Source organism: Lepidochelys kempii, chromosome 9, assembly GCF_965140285.1.
Source record: "Lepidochelys kempii isolate rLepKem1 chromosome 9, rLepKem1.hap1, whole genome shotgun sequence".
Taxonomy (NCBI): domain Eukaryota; kingdom Metazoa; phylum Chordata; order Testudines; family Cheloniidae; genus Lepidochelys; species Lepidochelys kempii.
The window spans coordinates 242,610-266,968 of NC_136388.1; the positions used below are offsets into that span (position 1 = coordinate 242,610).

Consider the following 24,359-nt stretch of genomic DNA (forward strand, 5'->3'; position numbering starts at 1 on the left):
ATTATCTGCTTGCAAAGGCACAACTAAATATTTGAACGACAGCCAATGTATATGAAAGCAAAATAATTAAATGCTGATACTACTTCCAGAAAAAAGAGTAGTGAAAACAACAATTTTACAAAAAACAATAGTTTTGCTCACTTAAAACATTCATCATCACTTTAAAAAAAAAATCTCTGCATTTTCCTTAATTCTTCTGCATCAGCAATTCCTCACAAATTCATGGCAAGAAATGAACATTGCAGTGGGAAAGTCCACATCCCAGTGCCAAGGTCCATTCTTAACACTTACTTATTTCATTGTTCAGATTGTTAATTTTTCTTCAGCATTGTGGGGATGGGGCATAGGGGTGGAACTGTCATTTTAGAAATCAGACACTGCAAAGCTCAGGATGGTATTCAGCAAGAATTAGGAATTCTGGTATTGATGCTGAAGGATTTGTACAGCTCAGATGCTTTATCCTGATTTAGTGAGGATTTTTTTTATCACAATTTTTTTCCATTTGAGCTCAAGCTATTATTACAATCCTAGGCTACTTTAGAAATGAGATGAATATACACCTTTATGTACACTGTATGTGGAAGATGGCAACATAGATTTAACTAAAATTGGTGATGTCCACTGCTGAAAATATGATGAAAACCTCCCATCCTTACAGCGTAGTTCTATTCTGGAAAGTGGCTATATTAAAATGGAACCTTCTTACTGTGCACAACTGCTCCCTGTATCATTAAGTGACCTGTTTAATAATCAGTCAGTGTGCTTCATCTGGCCTGCAGAACTTCTGTTACTGGTGATGATGTGAAAGGAGTGGCTGAGTTTGCAGAGTTTATTTCTAAATTAAAAACATGTGATATGGACACTGTGCCAGAAGCATGGAGCAACACAATGCCATTTCTATAGAGTCATTTTTCAAAGTAAATTCTTCAAAAGAAAGTACTGATTTTCAGTTCTTGCTATAAGGATTCTATTAATAGTTATTTCTAGAATCTATAGCATAACTGCAATATGCTTTGTCCATCATATTTTATCCAGTTGGACCTTACCCTCCCTTAATCACAATGTGATCCAGATGAAGGTAAGTCTTATTGGAAGAAACATGTACAAAGTGCTTTTTTCTTCCCTTCCATTACTCCATGTGGAAGGAGATATAGCAGCAATTAGGGGGTCAGGCAGCGCTGTGCTTCTTTGACTTGCTGAGCTCTTTTTTCAGGGCTAGTGCACAACCAGCACAATGATAAGCTTGGCATTTATTCAGTGAATGCCTGCAGTGTATCATGTAGTTTGCACTCTACTACAATGTTCACAGCCTTTCCGGCCATCTGCTTTAACACAGACTTGTTTAGCAATGACAGATGCTGGAGGATGAACTGATGTCATCACTGCCACTGTTAAAATAATGTATTTTGTTGTTTAAATATTACCAGGTACAAAAAAGGCATATGGTACCAGTGGAGCACACTGAGGCCTGCCAGAGAAGGGAGAGTTCTGGAAAAAAAGCACTAAAAATATTAATTAGGAAGTTCATAAAACCTCTTAACTGGTTGGCATCAGTGACTAGCAAAACTGGTATTCAGCTGTGAGAAGTATTATCCAGACATATGGGCACGAGAACTGGCACCTAACCAATCGTATGTTTGCATGAACTACAGGTGGTATGGGCAGGATTCTGGGCTAAGGTACTGAAGCTCAGGAGGACCAAAGCTGATGGCAGCAAGTCATTGCTACTTCAGCATAGAGGTCTATCAATCATTCTTAAAATTGAAATTAATCCTAGATCTCACAACCACGTACACCAAGCATGTAACATGGATTTCCATAATTGGAGGTTTCACATAACAAATGCAACTGCAGCACAAGGGCAAAGGCCACCATGGAGCATAAGTCAGACAAAATGTTTCAACTTCAAAAGAAGAACGTTATGGAAAGCTCTGACAAAATTTTGGTGCAAGTCAAATAAGGAAAAAAGATTTAGCTATCTTTGACAATTAGAACAACGCAGTGGTGCTTTTAATGCACTTCTGGCAGAATACTCATTTTTGTTTAGATACCTTTTAAAAATATTTGATAAAACTAATCTTTGATTTGACTTCCTCTATAGTAAATTTTATTGATTTAAAACCATTTAACAATAATTTCATATACTGCATATGTAATGGTCAGAGTCAGTTTCATTGCAAAATAAATAGTAATAATGTACCGATTTTAAATAAAACATTAGCCAAAAGATGATTTTTTAAAAAAAGATATGATTATAAAGGCTAGAGAGAATTGCTTATTAATTGTAGACACATTAATTTTATAAATATTTCATAAACCCAATGCAAATGATGGATAGTTTACACAAAAAATAATTTGTTAAAAACAGAAGCAGCACAAGCAAAATGAGATAAATGTGTATATTAAAAGAATAGAGAAGAAAAATTATAATCATGCATGCTCCAGTTTCTCAGTTTTCCTTAGAATAAATGAATTGGCATTTTAATGTTTTCTCTCAATATTATATTTAGGGCTGCAATATTTACTTTATCATTACATAAAATCCTTTAAGTAAGGATTCTTGATACGTGATATTTGAAAACGTCAAAGAAGTATAATATAATACATATGTAAAATACTGCAGGTAGATATCTTTCATGTAGTTACATTGGGGGAAAATACCCACATGACAATTAGGCTAAGTCTTCACTATCCGCCAGGTAGTGATCGATATATTGGGGATTGATTTATCGCGTCTTATCTAGACGCGATAAATCGATCTCCGAATTGACACCTATACTCCACCTTGGCAGGAGGAGTAAGCGGAGTTGACGGGGGAGCTGCTGTGGTTGACTCGCCGCTGTGAGGACGGTCAGGTAAGTCAAACTAAGATACTTTGACTTCAGCTACACGAATAGTGTAGCCCAGACCTTACAGTGAGATACTAAGGGTATTTTAAAGAGAAACTGAAATATTAAAATTTGCAGCTGAAGCAAAAGACTATGAACAGCTTAAGATTAATGAGTGCTTGGAACAGGAAATGTTATTATAGAGAAAGAAATGCAGTTCTCTATCAATGGCAAGCGTAGTTTGTTTTTCCACTCAGTATTTCATGCATATTTTTGGTGCTGTGTTAGTACACAGTGACTGTGTACAAACTTTGTTACAGTCAACATACAAGACTATGATTTAAATACATAGTTAATTCAGTTAACTGTTTACAATTTTATGGTAGACAAGTTACAAAAACATGCGATTATCTTCTCAAGGAATATGCTGTATGGTAATGTTTTGCAAAATTATTCTAATTTAATTAAAAACAATCACAACAAATATTTAAATGTCTAAGAATATTCCTTTTGCGACTATCTCAGGTTGAGGATGTCAGTTACAAGTAACGTGAAAAACCTGAAGATTAATGTATAACTTTATCACTGTAAGAAAAGTAACCTGCTCAATGGTAAAATGTTAAATGCTATAAAATTAAACAGTAAATTCAAAATATATAAAAATTACTACACCCTCAGTTGGCATGGTATAATATTCCAATATGTAATTTTGCATGTACAAACTGAAAAGATATAAACAATGATCCGAGTAAGTCTCAAGGCAGTATTAAATTTGGCCGTCAGAAAGTCACTAAAGGTATTTGTTTCCATCTAAAACAGATTATGTGCAAAAATGCAGATACACATTCAGGTACATTTTACTATTAATACAACTAATTAAAACTTTCAATATGTAACATGGGCATAACATGCATTATCTAGTAAGCAGGTACCCAAACAGGCACTGTTTAAACTGCTCTTTTGAAAGCGCTGATTAAACAAAATTCTTTTGAGGTTGCTCAATTGAAGATATGCCTAACGGTACACCAAGCTATCTTACAAATACCCATGAAAGGCACATTGCATTTGCTGACAGGAACCATGTAATAAAAGAAAGCAGAAGTTGGTCCAAGAAAAGATAAGTCTTACTTTATCAGGACTATATATTCATATTCTTATTACCTCGTCCCTTCAATTTGATTCTGTGTATTTATAGAAACCATATAAAGGAAATGATTATATCTAATTTACTAAGTAAACACAATTAAAAAGAAATCTTTGGGATCTATAGCAGTAGCCTACTCTGGATATTACTGCATTAGCTCTCTCCACTTTTAAAATGATTATAGTGTATTTATTTGAACTAGTGTATTTATTTCCAAAAATTATGAAGCATATTTTGGCTAAAATGTCAACAGATTAGTAATTTAGATAAGTCCTTAAACTGAAAATGTATTTTAGCTATGCTTATTAGCATATCAGTAGTTGTAGAAGATCTGGAAACACCTGTTACAATCCCTATTTTACGGGATTTGATTTGACTGTAAAACTGGAGTATTTAGGGAAGATGTGGACAAGTTGGAGAAAGTCCAGAGAAGAGCAACAAAAATGATTAAAGGTCTAGAAAACATGATCAGTGAGGAAAGATTGAAAAAGTAGGGTTTGTTTAGTCTCAAGAAGAGGAGACTGAGAGGGGCCATGATAACAGTTTTCAAGTACATAAAAGGTTTTTACAAGGAGGAGGGAGGAAAAATTGTTGTTCTTAACCTCTGAGGATAGGACAAGAAGCAATGGGTTTAAATTGCAGCCAGGGCAGTTTAGGTTGGACGTTAGGAAAAACTTCCTGTCAGGGTAGTTAAGCATTGGAATAAATTGTCTAGGGAGGCTGTGGAATCTCCATCATTGGAGGTTTTTAAGAGCAGGTTAGACAAACACCTGTCAGGGATGGTCCAGATAATGCTTAGTCCTGCCATGAGTGCAGGGGACTGGACTAGATGACCTCTTGTAGTTCCTTCCAGTTTTACGATTCTATGAGAATCATAATCATGGCAGAATATAATTATATTCTAAAATTTGAAAAATGGTTAGGCTATTTTAAAAATAGTAGTAACAGATTCTTCCTGAGACTATTATGCATTATAATTCTGTTTTCTGAGCATTTGTAATAATTTGGTGAAACATTAGTTTCCTAAATATTACCTCAGAGTGAATTTTTATCATTTTTTCCTCTAAAACAACAGTCTTTGACATGCATAAACTACCCTTCAGTTTCTGATGAACCAATAACAAAAACTCTAGGTTAACATTTAACTGACAGTGAGAATCTCTCTCACATAGTCCTTAAGTGACTCAAAATGTAGGTTTATTATCCTCAGACAGACCTACTGACAAAAAATGTTTAGACTTCTTCATTATTAAAAAAATACTGTATAGGGTAGCCATTTTTTAAAATGAAGGAGCAAAGTCACTCTCTCCCCCAAAAGAGACCATTAAGGCTCTGGTCCACATTAATGACCCATAACTTTCAAATACTACACAAACTGTTTTTTGGCATTAATTTATCACCATATAGGACCATTTCCATTTATGGCTTTCTCTGTATATTATATTATTAGCAAAAACATTCACTCCTAACTCAAAAAAAGTAATTGCGATAAAAAAATTAATTAATCGTGATTAATCACATATTTTGGATGTATTTCTACATTTTCATATATATTTTATTTTGTGTTTTAATTGAAATCAAAGCGTATATTATTTTTGCTTACAAATATTTGCATTGTAAAGATGATAAAAGAAATAGTATTTTTTAATTCACCTCATACAAGTACTGTAGTGCAATCTTTTTGTCATGAAAGTGCAACTTACAAAGGTAGATTTATGTAAAACTTCACAGCCTACAAGTCCACTCACTCCTATTTCTTGTTCAGCCAATCGCTAAGACAAATAAGTTTGTTTACATTTACAGGAGATAATGCTGCCCTCTTCTTATTTACAATGTCACCCGAAAGTGAGAACAGGCATTTGGCATGGCACTTTTGTAGCAAGGTATTTACGTGCCAGATATACTAACCATTTGTATGCCGCTTCATGCTTCAGCCACCATTCCAGAGGACATGCTTCCACGCTGATAACGCTCATTAAAAAAATAACCATTAATTACATTTCTGACTGAACTCCTTGGGGCAGAATTGTGTGTCCCCTGCTCTGTTTTACCTGCATTCTGCTATATATTTCCTGTTACAGACATCTCGGATGATGACGCAGCACATGTTGTTCATTTTAAGAACACTTTCACTGGAGATATGACGAAATGCAAAGAACGTACCAATGTGAGATTTCTAAAGATAGCTACAGCACTCGCCCCAAGGTTCAAGAATCTGAAATGTCTTCCAAAATCTGAGAGGGACTAGGTATGGAGCTTGCTTTCAGAAGTCTTAAAAGAGCAACACTCCAATGTGGAAACTACACAAACTGAACCACCAAAAAAGAAAATCAACCTTCCTCTGGTGGCATCTGACTCAGATAACGAAAATGAACATGCATCGGTCCGCACTGCTTTGGTTTCTTATCAAGTAGAACTTGTCATCAGCATGGACGCATATCTTCTGGAATGGTGGTTGAAGCACGAAGGAACATGTGAATCTTTAGTGCATCTGGCACGTAAATATCTTGCGACACCGGCTAGAACAGTGCCACGAGAATCCTGTCCTCACTTTCAGGTGACATTGTAAACAAGAAGCGGGCAGCATTATCTCCTGCAATTGTAAACAAACTTGTTTGTCTGAGGGATTGGCTGAATAAGAAGTACAACTGAGTGGACTTGCAGGCTCTAAAATTTTACATTGTTTTATTTTTGAATGCAAGTTTTTTTGTACATAATTCTACATTTGTAAGTTCAACTTTCATGATAAAGAGATTGCATTACAGTACTTGTATTAGGTGAATTGAAAAATATTATTTCTTTTGTTTTTTTACAGTGCAAATACTGGTAATCAAAAATAAATATAAAGTGAGCACTGTACACTTTGTATTCTGTGTTGTAATTGAAATCAATATATTTGAAAATGGAGAAAATATCCAAGAACATTTAAATAAATGGTATTCTATTATTGTTTAACAATGCAATTAGTCCCACGATTAAGTTTTTTAATTGTGTGATTAATCACGATAACATTTTTTTAATCGCTTGACAGCCCTAAAAATGACCATTTGTTAAATAATAATTTTTAGAATAAACTGGTTTTGTCTGATAGATGTTTTAGTTTTTAACTGTTATCATTAAATAAGGAAAGTTAAATCCACATACATAAGCCACTCAAACATGTTACCACCCATGTTAATGAAAAAAGTAATTAACATTTCATAAACTCACCCCTTTATCTCCTCTCATTTTGGAATTAAATTTCACTGTCTTTAAGCGGGCTCGCTCTTTCTTCTCAACCCTAAAAGAAAAATGCAAAAGGAAAAAACGTTACTCTCTCAACATGATCCTTATATCGCCAATCCTAATGCTATAAAATACTAGAGCTTTCATATTCTAATAATCTGTTGAAGATGTGCTTGCAGCATGATGGTATGAGGTGTGCACAAATACACATATTCAGTCTGCACAGGCCAATGTGAGAAAAATTGATTTTAATTCTCAAACAATAAACTGTAGATTCTGAATGGCAAAGATCCAATAAGGACAGAGACAAATTAGAATCTTTTGGCTATGAGGCCACAACTTTCTTATTATTCTTTAGTTTAAACCAAAGAAACTCCTTAAGGTACTCTGTCTAGGCAACAGAGCTAAATGAAGGTAAGCAACAGCTATGCTGAGCTGTCACTTTCCTTCCTTCACTTTTGATGCCCAAATTTAGAGCATCCTGTCACTTCCCAGGACTAACTCAGGCCTGTAGCCAGGGTGGATAAAAATCAATGATTTAAAAAAAACAACCAGATTTTTTTTTTTTAAATCGGATTTGTTTAATAAAATCTTTTTGAGGAAAAAAAACCTATCTAAAGATAGTTTTAATTAAGATACATTATTGCTCAAAGATATCTCATCATGGAACAGGGATTATAAATTCTAATTCTATAGTATGAGACACTATATTCATGTAATGTTTAAGAAAAGTTTTGTAAGCGAGTTCCAATAGTTCATAGATTAGGGACCCAATTTTATAGGGTTCTAGGGGCTTCTGTATAGATTATTTAGGTTAATCTTTCTATCTACCCAATAGGACTCAGTGCTCAGTCTAGAAGATACCATCAGAGATGCTTAGTTTTGCACTTCTCAAACTGTGGATTTGTGTCTCCAGAGATAACATGCTCGTTAACAGCAAAAATGTTTTAAAATAAATAATATATAGAGGTGAGAAATAACAGACCTCAACCCTATTGTCCCTCTGCAAATTTGTGTACACAGAGTCAATCCCTCACCTCTCTCTAAAAGTGACAAGTTTCAAAAAGTTCAGTGAAGATTGTTGGGGGCGGAATAGATCTGGACAAGGAGAAGAAGCCCGGAGATAAATGCGAGAAGAGAGGGACAGGCAGTAGAAACAAAAGTGAAACTGTTTGAGCAGCATATTCCAGAAGCCTTGAAGTCTTTCTGAGTGTAGCTAGCCTTCATTGATTTGAAATCTACCATACCATTCTCTCACTAGAAGGGAAAATCTATAATAGCAGCAGGCTGTTAAAGAGACCCAGTTTGGGAATATTTTAATGAAGTTCCTCTATCTCTGGGTAAGACAGGCATGTGTGCAAAATGCAAACAGTGCAACAAAGAAATGCAAGGCCCAGTTGCCCGAATGAAACAACATCATGAGACGTGTTCCTTCTCAGCAGGGAGCTGCGTTGAAGATGATGAAAGGAACATGTCTGAACATGCAGGATCTTCAGGTTGATAAACTTTTTTATTTCATAGATCTTTCTTAAGGACTGCCTGTCTTCCTTCTGGACTACTCTTGAATTCTCATGTTTGAGCAAAAAAATGTAGTTGTTACTCTATGGTACTGTCATTTTAGATGCAGTTGTGATAAAAAATAAATAGCTGAAATAAGCAGAACTTCCTTTTTCAGTTTCACCTTTAAAGTAGTACTGAGTGTCAGTGAATGCAATGAGTAATACTAAATGAGCAGTATGGTAATAATAATTAAATAACTGCATTGACTTATTTTGTTTAGGAGACTCCATCCCCAATCCCTTCAGGATTCCAAAGACCATCCACCTTCAAGATCACCATCATTTTCTATAGTTTCAGAGTTATCTGCCAATGATAGTTTTTCAGTCACACCATATATGTCACATAGCCACAGTATATCACCTAGCAAAAAGAAAAAAAATCTTCATCATCCAGGAACAACCATAGATAAATTTGTGATAAGAACCTGCAGATTACAAAAAGAGAGGTAATTGATGAAAAAATTGCCCGGTTTGTTTATGCAACGAACTCTCCTTTCCATATGATTGAGAACCCACACTTCATTAACATGGTTCAGTCATTAAGACCAGGATACAGTCCACATGTTGCAGGCAAATTGCTGGACAAAGTGTATGAAAGAGAAATTGAGCAGTGTGCCAAAGGTCTAGAGGGTGAAATTGTTAACCTGAGTCTCAATGGGTGGAGCAATGTCCACAATGAGCCTGTTGTATGTGCTTGTGTGACCACAGAAGAAGGGAATGTCTTCCTTACAGAAACAATTGATACACCAGGAAATGCTCACACAGCAAAATACTTCTAAAGAAGTTGCAGTAAAAGCTATAACAAACTGTGGAAAAAAAATTCAAATGTCTAGTACGCAGCTTGGTCACAGACAATGCCGCAAATGTATCCTAGATGAGAAGAATTTTTTTTTAGAAGCGAGTCCCAAGCTAATAACATACGGTTGCAGTGCTCATTTGATGCACCTCCTAGCCAAAGACTTCAGTGTTCCAGAAATAAAGACTAATGTTGTTGAAATTGCAAAAATACTTCCATAACAAACACTTTGCAGCAGCTGCTCTGAAAAAAGTGGGAGGAACCAAGCTAACGCTCCCACAAGACGTGCGATGGAACTCAGTAGTGGACTGTTCTGAGCACTGTATCAAGAACTGGTCTAATCTGATGATAGTTTGGGAACAAAATCGTGAAAAAATAGATGGCACTGTCACAGCCAAAGTTCTCAACATTGGGCTTAAGAGAAACGTTGAACACATGCGAGTACCCAGAAGCCTATTTCTGTAGCCTTGAACAAATGCAGGGAAATAGCTGTTTTATTGCTGATGCCGTTGAAATTTGGAAGGAACCGAGTGAGATCTCAAAAAGAGAAATCTGCAATGACAGAATTAAACTACAAGCATTAAAAAAACGAATGGGACAAGCACTATCTCCAGCTCATTTTCTTGCAAATATTCTCAATACTTGGTACCAGGGTCAAACTTTAACTGCTGAAGAAGAGGAGTTGGCTATGACATGGACATCCAGCAATCATCCCTCCATAACGCCAACTATAATAAACTTCAGAGCTAAGGGTGAACCATTCAAGAAATATATGTTTGCTGATGATGTTTTAAAGACAGTCACATCAGTGAACTGGTGAAAACTTAAGTACTTGGATTCAGAGACCGTTGAAGTGATCATCTCACTTTGAACAGCAGTAGCTTCTTCTGCTGGTGTAGAAAGAATATTTTCTTCCTTTGGACTAATTCATTCCAAATTGAGAAATCGTTTGGAACCTGAAAAAGCAGGAAAGCTTGTTTTTCTTTTCCAGATTATGAACAAACAGGAAAATGATGATGAAGGCGACTGAGTTAGCTGCAGAAGCCAATATTTTAAGTTTCTCATGTTTACCTGGCTGACATAGTCCATTTAATTTTTTTTTAATATTTAATTTAACTATTTTAATTAAAAACAATTTGAACAAAAACAAACCTGATTTTAAAGAACTGGAATGTTTAACTAAATTCAAAAATTCATACATTTGTTTTGTTAAAATATTATGTGTTTACTGTTGAAGAAAAAAAATCCAGAATATATAACGTTGTTGTTTTAGTTAAATAAAACAATTTAAATGTCTGTCTGGTAGTGATCTCCTCCTAAAAGAGCATGGCAAGAAAATCCTCCAAACATTAATGATTAACCTGTTGAATTGGAGATAGTTCACCTCCCAATGACTTCATAAATATCTGCTTCAATTACCTTTGGTAAATGAAATAACCAATAATTCATTTTGTGATATAGCTGTAAAACTAATCTGAAAAGTTTTCAAAATAAATCACTTTAAAAATGTATAGTGTGTACCTTCTAAAAATGAAACCTACATCTATCCCTGAGTTGTGAAGAATATGTATTAAAGTTATAACAACCAACAAGAATGTGCTTTTATGTACAAATGCATGATTAAATCGTGTCTTCCTGACTAGCGATTTAAATCAAATCCACACTGCCTGTAGCTGTTCAATTAGCAAAGGGGGTAGCAAGGGTGGGATGGAGCAGGAAGAGGCCTGCTCTGCCCCATACTGCATTTTACAGGCTTCCTACGGTGCCTGCTGGCCAATCCCACTCTTTGCCATTGCTTGTCTTCCAACAAGGAAAAGTTGCCAGTGGTTGACAGGTACAGTGACTCCAAATGGGATGTGGCTTATTTTCCCTGCCCCACAATTTGGGCTGGCTTCCTTTTTCTTTCTTTCTTTCTTTCTTTCTTTCTTTCTTTCTTTCTTTCTTTCTTTCTTTCTTTCTTTCTTTCTTTCTTTCTTTCTTTCTTTCTTTCAGTAAGACCATGTAAGATCACACTTCCATAACAGACTGATAAATTTGTTATAAATCTCCAACCTACTTAGAAGCTGTGAAACAGAATAAAGACCCAATCTTACAATGGAACCAACATGAATTCAACAGCAGGACTAAGGCCCAAATTTCTAATACAGTAAAAATGACAGTTCATACACAGAAGTTATATATTGTAATAGGTAGATACCAACATCAGGAATGACGAAAGACTGGACTGTGAAACACCTACACAGCAAAATAGGTTTTGCCATACTGGATCAGAACCATGGTTCATCTGTCCACTATCCTACCTCTAACAATACCCAGCACCAGAGGGGTGCAAGAAACCTCACTTTACGCAAATGTGAGATAATCTGAAGTCTGTATTAGATCTGCTAATCCCGTTAGTTAAATATTGTCTTAAATCCTGAAGGCTGAGATTTAACACCTCTTCCAAAATCTACATTAGCATTGATAACAACAACTTTGGATATTCTTTTTAGTCATACAAATGTCAAATGTATTTTGCACCTGTATTTTGGTGTGGAAGGCCATTATTTACAGATTATAATTCTTTAATTACAAATGTGTGCTACAGGATGTTTTCTTATAGTGTGAATTAAATAAACCAGTTGTTTTAAAATAGAAAACTTGAAAATCAATGTCACCTGCAACCACAATTCCCTGCACTTGAGCCATCAGCAAGCTCTGCTCTGTGGACCTTGACATCCCCACTTCAGGTCTCTAGCATTTGAGCTACAGGAGCAATTGCTAGTCTGTATTTAGTTCAGCCATCAGAGGAGAGAAGGCGTGATACACAGATTCCAACTGGGTAACACAACTGCTTGGGAGACAGTATAGCATACTATAGAACCCTGGTTTCTAGCCTTAGCTCTGGGAGAAGATAGTAGGTTAGTGGTCAGAAATAGGATAATCTGAAAAGGAGTTTGGCCTAAGAGAAAAGATTTGAGTCTACCATATTAGATGCCTCTCATGGAATCCTGGCCATATGAGGGCCAATGGGAATGTTGTCACGGATTTCAATATGGACAGGATTTCCACCCTTGGCTTCTAATCTTGACTGTGCGTACAGCAACTCTATGTAACCTCTCTCAATGGGGTGACACAATGGCTTTCTAGGTTTGGGGTTAAGAATCTTGGAAATAATAAGACCAATGAGGTGCATGGGAAAAAAAACACTGTCAGAGATTTTGAACTCATGGGCGCCTGTTTCCCAGCTCAATGAACTTTCCTTCAGACATCTCTTTCCCTCTCAAAGTGGATACGTTACATCATCACTGCTAAATTTAGCAGGTGCAGCTTGATTTCTTTTCAGTTATTGAGAAAAAGTTAAAACTCATGTCACAGATAAACACCTTCAATATAAATTATATTGTATTATTCAGCACACAAGGCGCAACATGTTGAGCGATGCATAGATATCAGAGCGATAGATTTCTTGCAAAGGATATCTTCCCCTCCTCCCCAACCCCCCCAAAAACAAATCCTGTGAAAAACTTTAAAAAAGGGTCAATTTAGAATTACTATTTTTTCTGTATCATCCCATTTTCATCAAACCACAATGAAAAATTAAAATAGTACACAAAGTTTACTACGTTTCATTTTTTGTCATTTTATTGAAATTTTCACAAAATAAAGTTTTAAAGCTCCTGTTAAATTGAAAACTTCTGACTCGACTAACTTTGAAGCCATGACCAACAACTCCATAAGAAACAGTATTACTTTCTACTTCTTAATTTGTAGATGTCAAAGCAGTTAAGGGAAATGAAAAATGATTAAACCCACTTTAAACAGAGGCACAAGAGGTTAAGTGACATTCACAAAGTGAGAGTTGGGAACGGAACCCAGGTCTCCTGTCTTCAGCCATGTGCTCTAACCCGGAGGCTGCAAATGCCTCTTACTAATATGTAATAATCTAGTGTAGTGCTGACTGGCATACTCTTCCAGTTTCTCACAAAAACACTTTGGAGGAGCAGATGAGGGACAATTAAATTGAGAAGACACATTACTTAATTTGTGCATGAATAGAACCACTATTTCAATGGCAAGAACTCAGACTAAACAAATACCATGAAATATACCTCCGTTTGCTCGGAATCACTCCAGTTTCATCACTTTCTCCATCTGGTGTCACCTGCCGTGCCTGCCACCACTCATCATCAGAGGCATTGATGACATGGAGGATGTCGCCAAATCTGAAGTTCAGTCCCTGACTGGGAAGGCCACTGTCTTTAGTCTTGTCGTAGTCGAAGAGAGCTCTAAATTCAGAAAAAAATCATTAAGTATAGTGGACTGGCAGGAACAAAACAGACGAGCCTGAAGAAACCTATATTTTCCAATAAACAAATCACTCAGAAGAATCCATTTTAAATTACTTTTTTGGTTTTGAGTATCTTTAAAACATAGGACTACTGAATTATTGTCATTTTTTACTGAATGCAGAATGCTTGGCTGGCCCTATACTGAGTCATAGTAGTTGCTCTCAAAGAAGTCAATTAAGAAAGATATGGAAAGAACAGCTTAATCACAAGTCTCATTATGGTTGGTGTTTTATTTAAAGCCACAACCCTGGAGTCAAGTGAGTAAGTGAAAAACTTTAGCTTTCGCTACAAAGAAAAGTAATTTCCTAGAACTTGTGACTGTGGAGGAAAAGGTTGAAAATATGACCTGAGTACAACCTAAAGGCTCAAACACCAAAAACCAAATTAGAATACCACAATATTTGTCTTAAATCTCATTATTTTTAAAGCTAATCTCTCAATTTTCTGAAGCCTGACTCATGATTTTTGAATGCATGGGGTTGGCAATTTTGGCTCATGGTCTATTTGGGGGAGTCTTATTACCTCTCTGGTGGCACTTCACATAAATTCATGCATTTTAAGGCTAGAAGGGATTATGATCAACCAGTCTAAGTTCCTTCATTACACTGGGCAAAAAAATCTCACTCAGTGATTTTTAAAGTAAGTTCATAACTTTTTTTTTGAGCTATAGCATATCTTTTAATAAAATATCCAATCCTGATTTAAAGACTTCAAGTGATGGAGAATCCATAACATCTCTACATAAGTGTGACCCAGGGACTTCTAGGTGATAACAGGCAAAGGCTCAGGGGTACATAGGGTTTTGCATAGATCACTAGGGTCTGATATCCTCATAGCAGTTCACAAAAGGGTGGCATATGAGATCTCTACCAAGAGCCAGTAGCCCACAGGTTGTCATAATTATTGCAAGATGTTTCTATGGGAAATAGTTTAAGAGAGATGTAAAATATTAGGTTCCAACCCTGTTGAGGTAAAGCTTGTCACCTGAGTCAAGGCAAGCCTCATGGCTAACTCAGTCAGTGTACTGAAACATCAACATCCATGGAGACAGGCTATGTTTACTAACTGGATGGTTTACAAAGACAAAGGAACTCCAAGATAAGTCTTGGAAGAGGGGATCTCCTGGGCTAAGAGACAATAGCCTGTAACTGCATAAAAAAAGTGGACAGGGGACAAGATTTTATCCTTCACCCAGGAGGCAAGCTAACAGTGTGGCTGTCCCATGAATAAAAGGGTCAGAGACAGCCTTTTATTTTATAGATAACCATTTGTTTCCAATATCTCTACCTGCAATTACTTGAATCTCTATGCTTCGTTAAATAAACCTGTATTAAGCAAACCAAAGTGCTCTGTGTTAAGCAGAGCAGTTATCTGAGGTGGAACAGGTAAGCTGGGGTATACTGTCTCTTTGGAAGCAGCGAATCTGAGAGTGTCCAGTGGATCAGGGACTGGACACTCCACGTTGATGCTCAGACAGCTCGGGGGTTGGAGTGTGCCTGCTGCTAACTTGTAGCGAGACAGCAGGGCCTGTGTCGCCTAGAGGGGAATGCTCATGTTGCCAGTCGCTGGTGCAGATGGAGAGCTGAACCCTAGCAGGCACAGAGAAGGCTTCCTCACACTAAGGGCAGATGCTAGTAGGGTGCTTCATAATCCTGGGTACCCCTTGGGAAGCATCCCTGTAAGTTGATGAGAAGGTCCATTATATCTTATTTCTAGTCTGAATTTTTCAGCTTCAGCTTCCAACCACTGGATCACATAATGCCTTTTTCTGCTACATCAAAGGGGTCATCGTTACCACATTGCATGTTCAATTGGTTATTTGCTGTGACCCAAGTCCTTTTCACAGTCACTGTTTACAAGGGTACATTCCCATAAGTGTGACCTACATTCTTTGCTCCTGGACTTACATTTGGCTTTGTTAAAATGCATGTTGTTCAAATAAGCCCCTTACTAACTGATTCAGGTTGGTCTGTATAATGACTTGGCCCCCATCAATATTTACCTCTCTACCCATGTTTGTATTATCTACAGATTTTACCAGCACTGATTTTATATTTTCTTCCAGATCACTGATAAAAATATTAAATATCATTGGGGCAAGAACAAATACCTCTAGGACCCCACAACAAACATCATCACTGGATGACTGATCTCATAAACTAATTATAAATGGAGAGTAATCAGTTAACAAATTTAAAATCTATTTAATATAATACAAAATCATTGTAGTGCATGCTCATTGTTTTATATATTTTTATACGTACATATATTATATATATATATATATAAAAGAATGTCATGGAGGACAAAGTCAAATGCCTTACAGAAGTATAAGTATATTATGTCCCTAAAGAGCGTGCTTTCCATAAACCCATGTTGATTGCCATTGGTATTCATCAATGTTGTATTAATATTACTATCTTTTAATTCTGTACTGACAGCACGCCATACTAGTCTTTCCACGATTTTGCCCAGGACCAAAGGCAGGCTAACCAGACTAAAAGTTTCTTGGATCATCCCACTTTCCCTGTTAAATATTGGCACAACACTGGCTTTTATTCAATCCTCCAGAACTTTGTGATTATTCCAAGATTTGTTAAAAAAAATCAACCTCAATTGTTCAGAGAGCTCCTCAGCCAATTTTCTTAATAATTATCAGCGTAAGTTATCTAGTCTTACGGATTTAAAAATGTTTAACTGTAACAGTTACTTTATTATTATTTATTGTTTGTATTACCATAGTGCATAAGAGCCCAATCATGGACCAGGAAACCCCTGTGCCATGTACTGTACAAATATAGAATAAAAAAGACAATCCCTGCCTCAAAGAGCTTACAATCTAAGTTTAATATCGTCCTTAATGACTGACAGAATAGAAAGCATTTCCTTATCACTAAAAGATATGAACACATACTCCTTCTTCTGAGCTCAGAAAAGAAATATTTGTTGAATAATTCTGCATTTTTTGCATCAGGATTGAGTCTAGTATCAGACTTATACCACTGCTAGGATTTTGTTTGTTCCCAATCTATGTAAATAATTCCTTCTTATTGTCGTTAATCCTACTGGCCACTGATTTTTCACTGATATCTTTAGCTTCCCTTATTATCTGTAAGCATTTCTAACTGCTGATTTGTACTCACTGCTATCAGCATCCTCATTTTCCCATGTGTTATATATATAATTTTTTAAAAATTTATTGTTGCTGCCCTGACATCCCATCTCAATCAGGATTTATTTTTTAACCACAGGACTTAAGAACTGTGGGGCTTTTGGGTATTTAATAAAACATTTTTAATTTCTAATTATCATTCACATTTTTATGTTTAAATATTTCCTCTCATTGAATTTTGCTCATAATTGATTTCACCTGTGGAAATTTGGACTTAAGCACCAAATGTAGATATTACTGGTCAGGACTACATTCTGTTTGCTTGCAGAAAATGAAATTAGATTGTGATCACTTGCACCTAGGAACCATCCATTTTTCATTTAGAGATCAATTTATCTTTATCCAGCAGAATAACCATGTTGACTGTACACATTTTCTTTACTGGAAAAGATATATAACTCAGCGCTATCAGCTATAAAGAAAAATGTGCACATATTGTTATGGTTTATATATTTGTAAATATTTACTGTGCTATTATATTTCATGTCCATGTTTCTAATATTTAATATTAAACTGAGGCTTTAAGCTTCAAATGAGTTTTCAGCCTTAATGTTTTCTTGAAATGCAGGCAGTTTTAGAACAAGATCTTTCACTTATATATCCAAAGCTACACTGAGGAATTAAACTCAAGACATCTCAAATTAAAGCAAATTCTTTTGCCAAAAGATGCTATAAATATTTGCAACAGTTGAACAAGTCCGATTCTTAATTCTGAAATAGCTCAGTGACTGCACAAATAACTTTTAAAAATAATAGATTATGTAATTCTAAACCTACACATTCATTCCTCAAACTCTACTTTGCATAACTTTGTTGTTAGAGAAGAACACTGCACACATGTTGATCTTTTACTGTTTCACTGCCTTAAAATTAAATTTCCCCTATTCCATTATGACAGATTTATTTTACTTATATTTTGACAGGACTATTTTAATGCATGATGAAAAACTACTTAGTGTGTAAAAGTTCCTGTTAGTGTTAGCCATAATTTCTACCAGCATTTCTTTTAACTTCTAAGCTTTAGCTTTATTACACAATTATGCTCTCTACCAGCCCTGAGCTGGGCATTACTCCATATGGTCACTTCCCAAGAAGATAACAGGATTAAAGAGGAGTAAAATGTCAAGAGACAGTAAACAATCAAACAGGGACAGATAAAGTCAGCCAACCAGTAAATAAGAACAAAGAGAAAGCTTCTTTCTACCCATTCTTTGCATGTGAGAACATACATCAAACTTTCCCCAAAATCCCTATAAAAGAACTGGCTTTTGCAGAAAGTTTGGGCTATTTCAGACTAAGGACTAAGAGTCTCTTTACAAGAGCAAGCATAATTTATCCAAATTTTTAGTAAAGTTTTCAATTGTAAAGTGTATATTGGAAAGCTGCAAGTGGATGGTGTCGATTTTCTTAAATACCCATTTCATCTACCTAGTTCCATTCCTTTTCAGTATTGCAGGTTTCCTCTCCTTAAGGATTGCTTCTTTTAGACTATATTTGCTGACCGGAACAATCAGTGGGAGAAATCACTATTTTCTGAGTCCTGCATTAGCTGGGAGAAAGTGACTATGTGCCTTCTCTCATTAAATAAGAATCCAACTACATGGTTAGACCCAGCTATGTGGGGGCATGCAACTATACCTGGGAAGGAATTGTAGGGCCCTTCCATGCATACCTCCCCACCTGTTAGTGCCAGGATTCCTTCCCCACCAGATTTAGCTAGTATTTCTCATTACTATTTCAAAGTTGCAACCTTTCCTACCACTCTGAAATGTAACTATTGTCTGCTCTCATTCAAGTATGCTTCAGACCAGTGGTTTTCAAACTTTTTCCATTTGTGAACGCCTAAAAATTTTTGAATGCAGTTGCAGACCCTTTTGGAAGTCTTAGACATAGTCGGTGGACCCATGGATTCGTGACCCACAGGTTGTAAACCACTGCTGTAGATAAACCTGCATTTTTTAATGATGATCAGGCTTTCCTTTTCCAAAGGCTGATGGATAGGTAATATAATGCAAGCTAATGTGACTGTGGTAAAAAGTTGTGTACTTCTTTGGGAAGAGGAGGTTACTCACTCTGCGCAGTAACTGACGTTCTTCAAGATGAATCACAGAATATCAGGGTTGGAAGGGACCTCAGGAGGTCATCTGCTCAAAGCAGGACCAATCCCCAACTAAATCATCCCAGCCAGGGCTTTGTCATGCCTGACCTTAAAAACCTCTAAGGAAGCAGATTCCACCGCCTCCCTAGGTAACGCATTCCAGTGCTTCACCCCCCTCCTAGTGAAAAAGTTTTTTCCTAATATCCAACCTAAACCTCTCCCACTGCAACTTGAGACCATTACTCCTTGTTCTGTCATCTGCTACCATTGAGAATAGTCTAGATCCATCCTCTTTGGAACCCCCTTTCAGGTAGTAGAAAGCAGCTATCATATCCCCCCTCATTCTTCTCTTCCACAGACTAAACAATCCCAGCTCCCTCAGCCTCTCCTCATAAGTCATGTGTTCCAGACCCCTAATCATTTTTGTTGCCCTTCGCTGGACGTTTTCCAATTTTTCCACATCCTTCTTGTAGTGTGGGGCCCAAAACTGGACACAGTACTCCAGATGAGGCCTCACCAATGTCGAATAGAGGGGAACGATCACGTCCCTCGATCTGCTGGCTATGCTCCTACTTATACACCCCAAAATGCCATTGGCCTTCTTGGCAACAAGGGCACACTGTTGATGAGTGTCCCTGTGGGTGCACCACTTCAGGTCAAGGTGCATCCCAGCGCCTTCGATTGGAGATTTTTACAGCAGTCGCCCTACAGGCCGTGCACGCGTTGTGCCTGCCTCACAAACTGTCAATGTTTGAATAGCGCATGCATGGCCCGGGTTCCTCCGCTCCTTCCCTCCAACGGAGGAGAGGAGGTAGTGGAGCATCCACAGGGACACTCATCTCGAAGAACTTCAGTTACCGCATAGGGTGAGTAACCTCCTCTTCTTCTTCTTCTTCTTCTTCTAGAGAGATGTCCCTGTGGGTGCTCCACTTCAGGTGACTGAAAAGCAGTATCTCTTATGATGGTTGGGACTTCAGATCAGATAAGATCAGATAAGAAGGCTGCTGACAAGACAGCTCTACTCATCTTGGTGTCAGACGCTGCAGTGTGCATGACAGCATAATGACTGGCGAAGGTAAGTTTCGATGCCCAGGTAGCTGCCTTGCATATGTCAGAAGTATGACCGTATCATAGAAGAACATGGTATATGGAGGTTCCGCCATGAGTGCTCCCATTTCTCCTACTCATCTGGCAGACGTGATTGCTATCAGGAATCTTCATGGATAGGTGGAGATGGGAGCCATTGGCTCAAAGGGTTTATCCATCAGGGCTTTGAGGACTAGGTGGAGGTCCCAGGGCACAGCCGGTGGATTTACATCTGGATATAATGTTTGGATACCCTTCAAGAACCTTTTGGTTACTGGATGGGCAAAGACCGTAGTGTTGTCGATCTTATGCTGAAATATGGTGATTGCTGCGAGATGGACCTTGAGGGAACTCGCAGAGAGACCTGATGTTTTAAGGTCTAGCAGGTAATCCAGTATCAGTGGGAGCGGGGCGGAAACTGGGGAGGTCTGTTTGGCCATACGCCCAGATGTGAACCTGTTCCATTTATGTAGGTAAGTAGTGCGCATGGTGTGTGTCCTGCTGTGTAGCAGGACTGACCAGACTTGTTCAGAACATGCTAACTCCTCATTAGAGAACCATTGATTAGTCAGGCACTCAGGTGGTGTCGCTGAACGCTGGGGTGAAATAGCTGGCCCCTGTGTTGTGATAGGAGGTTGCTGGGGGAGGGGGGAAGAGGAATCGGTGGCTTGACCAACATCCGCATGAGGAAGGGATACCATGGTTGTCTGGGCCACGATGGGGCTATCAGAATGATGTTGGATCTGTCTGTTCTTTTCTTCTGTATTACTCTGTTCAACAGAGATATTGGTGGAAACACATACATGAGAGTGTCGGTCCATGGGAGCATGAAGGCGTCTCCTCAAGAGTATTTCCCCAGGCTGGTTCTGGAGCAGAATGTTGGGCATTTTTTGTTTATTTTTTTGTTTATTGCCATGGCAAATAGATCTAGTTGGGGATAACCCCAGGTCTGGAAAATGGTGGATAGAATGGCGTCGTTGAGTTCCCACTCGTGCTGTATGGGGGGGGTTCGACTGAGCTCATCTGCAGTGGTGTTCTGAGAACTGGGCAGGTAAGAGGCGGAGATATGGGTATTGTGTTGAAGGCACCAATTCCACAGTTTTACTGCCTCTTTGCAGAGGGAGTGGGACCAGGCTCCCTCCTGTCTGTTCACATAAAACATGCATGCAATGTTGTCTGTCATGATCCAAATTCTGCAGTTTTGGATAATGGGAAGAAAATGGAGGCAGGCATTGCATACGGCTCTGAGCTCTAGTAGATTTATATGAAGCTTGGTTTCCGTAGAGGACCAGAGGCCCTGAGTGGTGAGGTGCCTCATGTGCACTCCCCATCCTGTGAGGGATGCATCTGTAGTGATGGTCAGTGAAGTGGGTTCTTGTCAGAATGGAATGTTTCAGGAAACTGAGGAGGCCACAGCAAGCCGTTTGGACTGGCACAAAAGGCACCAGAAGCAGAGGTACCTGAGTGGAATGCCCCCCTCCCGCACCCCAAGGAGCCCAGGACTTAAAACCCTCCTGAGAGCTGGAGCAATTTGGAGATCAACAGCGGATCCTCGGACGACCTGGGCACAGGACACCACTCCCATCCACCCTTCCCCCACTCTTCTTCTGATGTTAAACCCAGGCCTGGCCAGTCTTGAATAATGTGTGTGAGAGTATGAAAGTGGGTTAGGGCTTGGGGCACTAACACTTTTCCCCCCCTGAGTGACGTGGGAGCGTTCCCAGCATGCTCTGCTGTTATTTTATTATTTTATCAATAAAGCTTTAAAACTTAAGACACTTGATGTGGGAAACTTCGGAGGGAACCAGCTACTAGATGGTTCGATTAGTCTTTCGCCCCTATACCCAGGTCGGACGACCGATTTGCACGTCAGGACCGCTACGGACCTCCACCAGAGTTTCCTCTGGCTTCGCCCTGCCCAGGCATAGTTCACCATCTTTCGGGTCCTAGCACGTACGCTCATGCTCCACCTCCCCGACGGGGCGGGCGAGACGGGCCGGTGGTGCGCCCTGCTTTACCAGATAAAACTGCCCGAGGCGGACGAGTGCCAGCTATCCTGAGGGAAAGTGCCAGCTATCCTGAGGGAAGTGCCAGCTATCCTGAGGGAAGTGTTTCTTGACTTTAGCAAAGCTTTTGACACGGTCTCCCATAGTATTCTTGTCAGCAAGTTAAGGAAGTATGGGCTGGATGAATGCACCATAAGGTGGGTAGAAAGCTGGCTAAATTGTCGGGCTCAACGGGTAGTGATCAATGGCTCCATGTCTAGTTGGCAGCCGGTATCAAGTGGAGTGCCCCAGGGGTCGGTCCTGGGGCCGGTTTTATTCAATATCTTCATAAATGATCTGGAGGATGGTGTGGATTGCACTCTCAGCAAATATGCGGATGATACTAAACTGGGAGGAGTGGTAGATACGCTGGAGGGGAGGGATAGGATACAGAAGGACCTAGACCAATTGGAAGATTGGGCCAAAAGGAATCTGATGAGGTTCAATAAGGATAAGTGCAGGGTCCTGCACTTAGGACGGAAGAACCCAATGCACAGCTACAGACTAGGGACCGAATGGCTAGGCAGCAGTTCTGCGGAAAAGGACCTAGGGGTGACAGTGGACGAGAAGCTGGATATGAGTCAGCAGTGTGCCCTTGTTGCCAAGAAGGCCAATGGCATTTTGGGATGTATAAGTAGGGGCATAGCCAGCAGATCGAGGGACGTGATCGTTCCCCTCTATTCGACATTGGTGAGGCCTCATCTGGAGTACTGTGTCCAGTTTTGGGCCCCACACTTCAAGAAGGATGTGGATAAATTGGAGAGAGTCCAGCGAAGGGCAACAAAAATGATTAGGGGACTGGAACACATGAGTTATGAGGAGAGGCTGAGGGAGCTGGGATTGTTTAGCCTGCAGAAGAGAAGAATGAGGGGGGATTTGATAGCTGCTTTCAACTACCTGAAAGGGGGTTCCAAAGAGGATGGCTCTAGACTGTTCTCAATGGTAGCAGATGACAGAACGAGGAGTAATGGTCTCAAGTTGCAGTGGGGGAGGTTTAGATTGGATATTAGGAAAAACTTTTTCACTAAGAGGGTGGTGAAACACTGGAATGCGTTACCTAGGGAGGTGGTAGAATCTCCTTCCTTAGAGGTTTTTAAGGTCAGGCTTGACAAAGCCCTGGCTGGGATGATTTAACTGGGAATTGGTCCTGCTTTGAGCAGGGGGTTGGACTAGATGACCTTCTGGGGTCCCTTCCAACCCTGATATTCTATGATTCTATGATTCTATGTGTTCCGTACCTCCTCCCCAAACGATCCTGCGGCATCAGCCTGATCACCTGACGTCCCAGGCAGATTGGTAACGAAAATCTGTCACAGTATAAGTCTTGGAGGTCGACGGTTGAAAACCCATCTCCCTGCTCCAGTGTCGGAATTATCGTTGATAGAGTAACTATCCGGAATTTCTGTTTCTTGACTAAGTTGTTTAGACGTTGAAGGTTGAGGATAGGGCGCCATCCACTGTTTTTCTTTTCTGTCAAGAAGTACTGCGAGTAAAACCCTTTCCCTCTGTTTTGGGCTGGCACCCGCTCTATCACTCCTAGTTGTATGAGGTGTTGTACCTCTTGACTGAGCAACCGTTCATGAGAGGGGTCCCTGAAGAGGGACTGGGTAGGAGGGTGGGTGGGGCGTACGGAGAGCAAGGGGATGGCATAACCCGATCTGATAATTTCCAGGACACATCTTTCCATAGTGATGGCTTCCCACTTGGCAAGGAATGGGTGCAGACGGTGTTCAAAGAAATGGATGGTTCAAATCAACACTGCAAAGGGTGGGAGGTTTTCTATACCCTCGACCAAGACTTCAAATTTGTTTGTTTGAGGTAGGAGGATGGGTCGCCGTTGATTGTGGAGGGTGATGTTGTTGGGTTCTGGGTCTATGGCATTGTTGTTGCTGCGTATCATATTGTCTGAAATGTTGATTTTGCACAATAGCATGGTAGAGTGGCTGTTGGTATGGCTGATATCTGTACTGCCTCTTTTTTTGTGGCAGGTGGCTGGATGCCCAAATATCTGAGTGTAGCATGTGATTATTTCATGGAATGGAGGACCTCATTGGTCACAGAGGTGAAGAGCTTGT

The 24,359-nt window shown here is 38.9% G+C and overlaps 1 protein-coding gene across 42 annotated transcripts in view; it reads right to left on the minus strand.

Annotated features, from left to right (window-relative positions):
- Nucleotides 1-24,359, minus strand: part of DLG1 (discs large MAGUK scaffold protein 1) — a 441,560-nt gene that overhangs the window by 60,231 nt on the left and 356,970 nt on the right. For all 42 annotated transcript variants that reach the window (XM_073358919.2, XM_073358923.2, XM_073358918.2 and 39 more), the window contains 2 exons: nucleotides 13,644-13,820; nucleotides 7,183-7,252 (listed from right to left, as the gene is read on the minus strand). In XM_073358919.2, coding sequence (XP_073215020.1) covers nucleotides 7,183-7,252; nucleotides 13,644-13,820 — 247 coding nt within the window. The remainder of the gene's footprint in view (nucleotides 1-7,182; nucleotides 7,253-13,643; nucleotides 13,821-24,359) is intronic.